The sequence below is a fragment of the Leuresthes tenuis genome, unplaced genomic scaffold (genome assembly GCF_036924035.1).
Source record: "Leuresthes tenuis unplaced genomic scaffold, fLeuTen1.0.hap1 SCAF_22, whole genome shotgun sequence".
Taxonomy (NCBI): domain Eukaryota; kingdom Metazoa; phylum Chordata; class Actinopteri; order Atheriniformes; family Atherinopsidae; genus Leuresthes; species Leuresthes tenuis.
In genome coordinates, this window is record NW_027325376.1 from 4,091,636 (window position 1) to 4,097,331 (window position 5,696).

Here is a 5,696-nt window from a genome sequence, read left to right on the forward strand (position 1 = left end):
CAGAGACCATTTCCACTCATGACTTCCAGCTGTGTGAGGAGCATTACTGCCATCTACTGGACTGATTACAAGTTATTAAACTGCTGGAGTTTCTCCTGCAGCAGCCTCTCAGCCACTGATAATGGGGCCTTTTCTTCTTCTTCTTCTCTGATTGAAAAAAAAGTAACCGAATAAAAACCCTCTGAGAGGTTTGAAATGAGTTTTAATGAATAAAAACACGGATCAGACTGATTTCTATCAGCTGTTCGATGGTGACCGAGCAGCGAGATATTCCACTTGTTCTAAATATCTGATTTTAAGATAAAAACAGCCTCAACATGCAGCTGATTAATGTCTCTAAAGTTTCTAAAAACACTCCTGATTCCTGTAAATCTCCTGTAAGTCAGAACCGGAGCTTTAGAGAAAATAGCTCAGAACATGGTGAAGGTGAAGAAAACAAACATTTTCATTGAAAACTCATCTTTAATATGTTCCTGGAACGACTTTAAACTTTCTGTTTATGTTTTACGTATAACTATTTAAATGATATATGGACGGGGATGGAGAATTCCACGAATAAGTAAAATAACTTCAAGAGGGCAGAGTAATGGAGACTAATTCACAAGAATTTTCTTTGGGCGATGATGAGTGGCGACAGGATCATATCTCTGCAGCTACCTTCCTTTTCCATAATGTTTCTTTCTTCCTGTCTTCTCAACACACAGCACAGCTGGGGCTAAAAGCTGCTTCTTCTGCTTAAAAACACTTCAAAGCTGCTTATCGGTCGACTCCATTGTTGTGAAGAATTTCCAGCAGGTGCATGATGGGAAATGAAGTCAGAGAAATCCAGATGTGTTCTTACTAACAGTGACTTTGTGAGATCTGGAGTCTTTAAAATCTTTATTCTATGACTTCAAACTCAGTGTCTTTAGATGTGAGAGGGTGTCAGGAGTTAGTCTTTAAAGTCTTTCTCAAGGTTTTTCAAGGTTATCTGGTGAATGTGAAGCAAGCTGCATTTTGACCAACAGCATCCAGAAGTGAAACGGACCGGGGCTTTTCTTCTGTTTCTATCCAGGAGCTACAGTCAGATTATTTCAGCCGTGGTTCTGCTGCATTTCCACTGAGGTCTCAGGTTCAGGGCAGTGGTGTGCAATACTTTAAACTTAGTGTGGATCAAACAGGGTGTAAGGGTGACTTATTGAGAGAAAACTAAAACTAATAAACCTCATTTTCATTCTGCTTTTCAAACTGTTTGAAAGGAAAATGTGAAAGTAGAGCTGAAGGTGCCTGATGTGGTCTATAATCAGCTTTCAGATTAATTTGACTTCATCCAACCGCTCAGAGAGCTGCTGCTACAGTTAAAGGGATGTTTGTTTTCTCTACCTTCACCATGTTCTGACAGTTCTGGTTTCTGTCTTTCTAAAGAACCTGAAATGACTTCATTTTGAATTGACTGAGGCTGAATGTTGGAGTCAAGCTGACATGTTAGAAAGATACAGACTGTGATGGAAAATGATTCCTTTTTGTTTTTAGCATGTGCTGGGTGATGTTTTTCTAGTTCTAGTTCAGTTATTCGGTGTTTTTCCGTGTATTAATAAATGTTTACAGGTGGGATTCCACTGATATGCTGTAGAGGTTAACTTAAACTTATCTGTCCCATGCAGGTTGTCCACTGCACCGCAACAGATAAGAAGAGAGTATAAAAGCAGATCAGACTTGATCTCTGCTCTTAATATAAGGGAGCATTTAAGGAGAGTCCAACAGCATCACAGCTCCAGCAGAGCTCCAACATAAACAGATCTAAACCTCCTCTGATGGGTCATATCCACTATTTATTCAGCAAGCTGCGGACAAACCAACCTTCTGAGCTGCCTGAATAACAGCTTCATGTTATAGAGGAAGAAGGAGAGAAGAGAAGGTAATGTGTTTAGATGTTGGACACAGAAAGTCTTTGTTGCTGTTGTTCTGACAATAATTCTGTGTTTGGAAAAGTAAAGTTGTTACTTTTACTGTGTGATTTGAATAGAATCAGTTATACTGGAACATGTTCACGATAAGGAGAGTTTAGAGCAGCTGGAGGGGCTCAAACAGGCAAGAGGAGATAAATAAGTCTTTCTCACATTTTGGGTTGAATAGAAAATAAAACGTTTATTTTTATCATAAGTTTTCACATAATTTTTTTGACAATTGTGTCAATCGGGTTGAGTTATTTGACATTTATGTCTTCTATAACGTTGACGTATAAAAGTGAAACGATGACTTTGTTGCACAATATTCAGTTATTTGCATCAAAGAGGCGGTGAAGTTCCTCCACTTTGTACTCAGCGCACTGCTGCTTTTTATTTCTCACTCTTTTTTAAAAACAGTGCAGCTGAGGCTAAAAGCTGCTTATTCTACTTAAAAACACTTCAAAGTGGTGGCAATACTTTCAGCTTCAAATATCAAGTAAATATTTTTGGGGTTGGGAAATCTCTGATTAATGGAGAATTGTAAGTGAATGTGAATGCTTGTGTCTTCCTGCACAGACTGAAGGCTGCCTCACTGAAAGCTGTCCTGCTTTATTCCAGCTGTTTGGCTCCGCCCCCTCAGGCTGCTTCCTTTCCTGTTGAGTAGCAGTTGATCTCATTGACCCTGCAGTCAGCTCCTGTCTTGTGGTGGATCAGAGACAGAAGAGAGGGTTTGTGTTTCTCTGCTTCTAGTTGTTGATGATTGTGTATTTGTGTCTGTAAAATGAGGCGACTCTTCACCTCTGTCTCCTCTCACAGGGAGAAGATGATCTGCAGGATCCTGCTGCTCATCATCCTCACTTCATGTGTCTGTGGTCAGTTTCCATCTTCACTTTATCAAGTCCAAATACTTTGATCATCTTCTGTGTTTGCTTAGATAGTGCAGATTATTGCTATCACATGTTAAAGAGTGTCTGCTCCTCTCTTTCCCTCTCTGTCTCCTCAGCAGCAGCATTTGAAGTGAATGTGCCACAGAGCTCCTATCAGGCAGAGGAGGGGCAGAGCATCACTCTGGAGTGGACGTTCACAACCAAACCTGACAGCTCCTGGAGCTCCCTGTTTATCTTCTGTGTATTGCTAACTGATCACAGAGACTTATTCCTGTATGATGTTCATAAAGGTGTTGAGGTGTCAGAATCTCAGAATAAACACTTCGTTGGACGAGTCCAGAGTGAGAAAGACGCCCTCAGAGAAGGACGAATCAGACTTCATGTGTCCAGACTCAGGACTGAGGACTCTGGTCTGTATCTGTGTTTTGTGACGACTGATTATGGCTTCGGCTCTAAAAGATGTCGACTCAACGTCTCTGGTGAGTTCACACAGTAGATTTAATGTTCTTGATATTTTTCCTGCTGGTTCTTGTTCATTTAGAGTTTTTCCTGCTGAGAGAAAACAGACAAAATGCAGCAGAACAACAGTTTCTCTGACAGCAGATGAAGAATTACTAACAGCTGCTAATGATGAGGGAAATGTTTTCTATTTCCATGAATCACCTTCACTTTTTGTCCTTTACAGCAGCTGCTGATCTCTCCCAACCTCAGAGACCGACTGAGAGTCCACAACCAGACAGAAGAGGAAGGATCGGCTTCCGTGTTGGAATGGTTCTGATAGGAGTAGCAGCATTAGCTCTGCATTTCCTGCTCATGTACTGTTGCCCTCAGCATCCTTATCATAACCTTTTCATCCGTGTGTGAGTCACAGCTGACACAAAACACTGATGCAGCATGTAGGATACCCCCCCCCCCCCCCCCCCCTCCTGTCTGCACATTTTTCCATCTTTGCTAATTGCACCGACATCACGACTGTTTTCATATATTTAATATCAAAGCAAACTTTTTGAAATTTTTGCATCATGTAAATACTATTTTTCCCTCGTTTGCTTCTTATTTATTTTTAATTTTATACTTTTTAGTATAAATGTGTCAGTGTGTATAATGCACACTGTGTGTGTATATTGTTCGTAATGTGTTCACCTGCTCTATCTGCCTTAAATGGCCCCTCAGGGGAAATTAAAGTACTTTAAATTGAGCTGCACCTTCCACAGCTGGAACACATGTGGAAATGGTCTCTGAGTTAATAACAATCCCATGTTGACACAAAGAGGTTCACTCAGAGTTTTCAGCTGAGTGTGAAGAGGCCGGGATGAAAGTCGGCTCTTCCAAATCACTGATGAGGGAGCTTCATTTACAGCTTTAAGTTTTAGAAAGTGTGATTCTGCTGTTTCCTCTGATAACTGATCAATAACTGAAACACATAATTTGTTTCTGTGACATGAATCTCACACTTTTAGCTGAATTTCCACCTTTTTTATATATTCATACATATTTTATTGTTTTTGTGTCACACTGTGTTTAATAAAGCTTTTAAAAAACTGAAACCAGAGAAGGAACTGAAACTATATGTTTTCATGACACACTTATGATAAAATGTGGAACATGCAAACCACAGGCACCCCTAAAATAGACCTGTAAGTAATCCACTTTCCCAGAAAATAAATGAAGGTTCCTGTTCATTCACCTCCTTTGTTGACCTATATTATATGTCTGTATAATGAAATGTCCTGATAAAATAATGAAAAGGCATAGCTGAGATGAATTTCATGTGTGGGATTGTTCCTTTGTTTTCTATAAGCAAACAAATACAAACACTAAGGAGCTGAAATCAACTTAACCATCTTTATTTAACACTGTAGTGAATGATTTACCATCCATCTCATACAGTACAATTTTATGTACAAACAGTTTAAAAATTATGACATCATATGCCAAACCAGAACAAACTGCAGTGCTGAAACATTTAAGTCCATGTGCAACGCGCATGATGAACACATGCTTTCTTTTCCAAATAGTTACACAACGATATGATGGACATGGTACAATATGGCCAAACCAGTCAGTTTTCTTACCATCACACTGGAATAACCGTCACTTTTAATGTGAATAAACCTCCATGGAAAAGGGATAAAAGGGACAAATGTGTATTCTTCTAAACACCCATCCAACCCACAGTGTGAGTGTTCAGAAGGTCGCATGATAGAACGGGGAATTTAAGCGGGTCTGGCCACCAGGGGGCGCTGCTGCGCTCGATCAGGCTGAATGCCGCGGATTGTGAGATAGAAGAAGAGACAGAATACGGTGAAATGCTGGATAACGTGGATGAAGCTGATAATTACTTAGAAAGGCTATTATTTGTTTCGGTTGATATGCCATTTGTGGTTCAGGGTGCGTCCAGAGAAATATAAGTGTTATTGTTTGTTTACTGGAGGCGTTCTCTTGTTGTAATCTTTATAAGTCTGCTAGTTGAGTTTTTCCAGCATCTTCACTAATGGTTCAAAAGTAATTTATGATATGCTATCTGAATGCCACTGACCATTTTCTTGTTGCCAATTCAATATGTGACATAGTATCTCATGCATATTCTTTTTATATATGATGTTCATGCTAATTACATTATTATTTGGATCGTGTGTTATGGTTAAACATATTGGGAGTAGTTTATTGATGGCTATTATTGTTTGGTTTATTCCAGAACCACACATCCACACACTTCACACCTGAAAGTGTGTACACTGGATTAAAACAATTCAATTCAATTTTATTTATATAGCGCCAGATTACAACAATTGTTATCTCAAGGCACTTAAGTAATATAGTCAAATTTAAGCCAATTGGAATTCAATTCATTGTAATCATAATCCAATTAATTCATATG

General features: G+C 39.3%; 1 protein-coding gene across 1 annotated transcript; it reads left to right on the top strand.

Annotated features, from left to right (window-relative positions):
• The first annotated feature begins 1,855 nt into the window (after nt 1-1,855).
• LOC140281988 (programmed cell death 1 ligand 1-like) lies at nt 1,856-4,530 on the top strand. Its single transcript, XM_072376517.1, has 6 exons — nt 1,856-1,897; nt 2,505-2,563; nt 2,621-2,656; nt 2,745-2,800; nt 2,932-3,294; nt 3,501-4,530. The coding sequence occupies exons 4-6, from the start codon at nt 2,752-2,754 to the stop codon at nt 3,677-3,679; spliced, it is 591 nt and encodes a 196-aa protein (XP_072232618.1). The 5' UTR covers nt 1,856-1,897; nt 2,505-2,563; nt 2,621-2,656; nt 2,745-2,751; the 3' UTR covers nt 3,680-4,530.
• Nucleotides 4,531-5,696: the final 1,166 nt, after the last annotated feature.

What these genes read in the sequence shown, in the direction of transcription:
- LOC140281988 (XM_072376517.1), top strand. Translation starts at nt 2,752, where the DNA reads ATGATCTGCAGGATCCTGCTGCTCATCATCCTCACTTCATGTGTCTGT. An exon ending in CCTCACTTCATGTGTCTGTG is followed by an intron (nt 2,801 to 2,931) that starts GTCAGTTTCCAT and finishes CTGTCTCCTCAG; the next exon opens with CAGCAGCATTTGAAGTGAAT. An exon ending in ATGTCGACTCAACGTCTCTG is followed by an intron (nt 3,295 to 3,500) that starts GTGAGTTCACAC and finishes TGTCCTTTACAG; the next exon opens with CAGCTGCTGATCTCTCCCAA.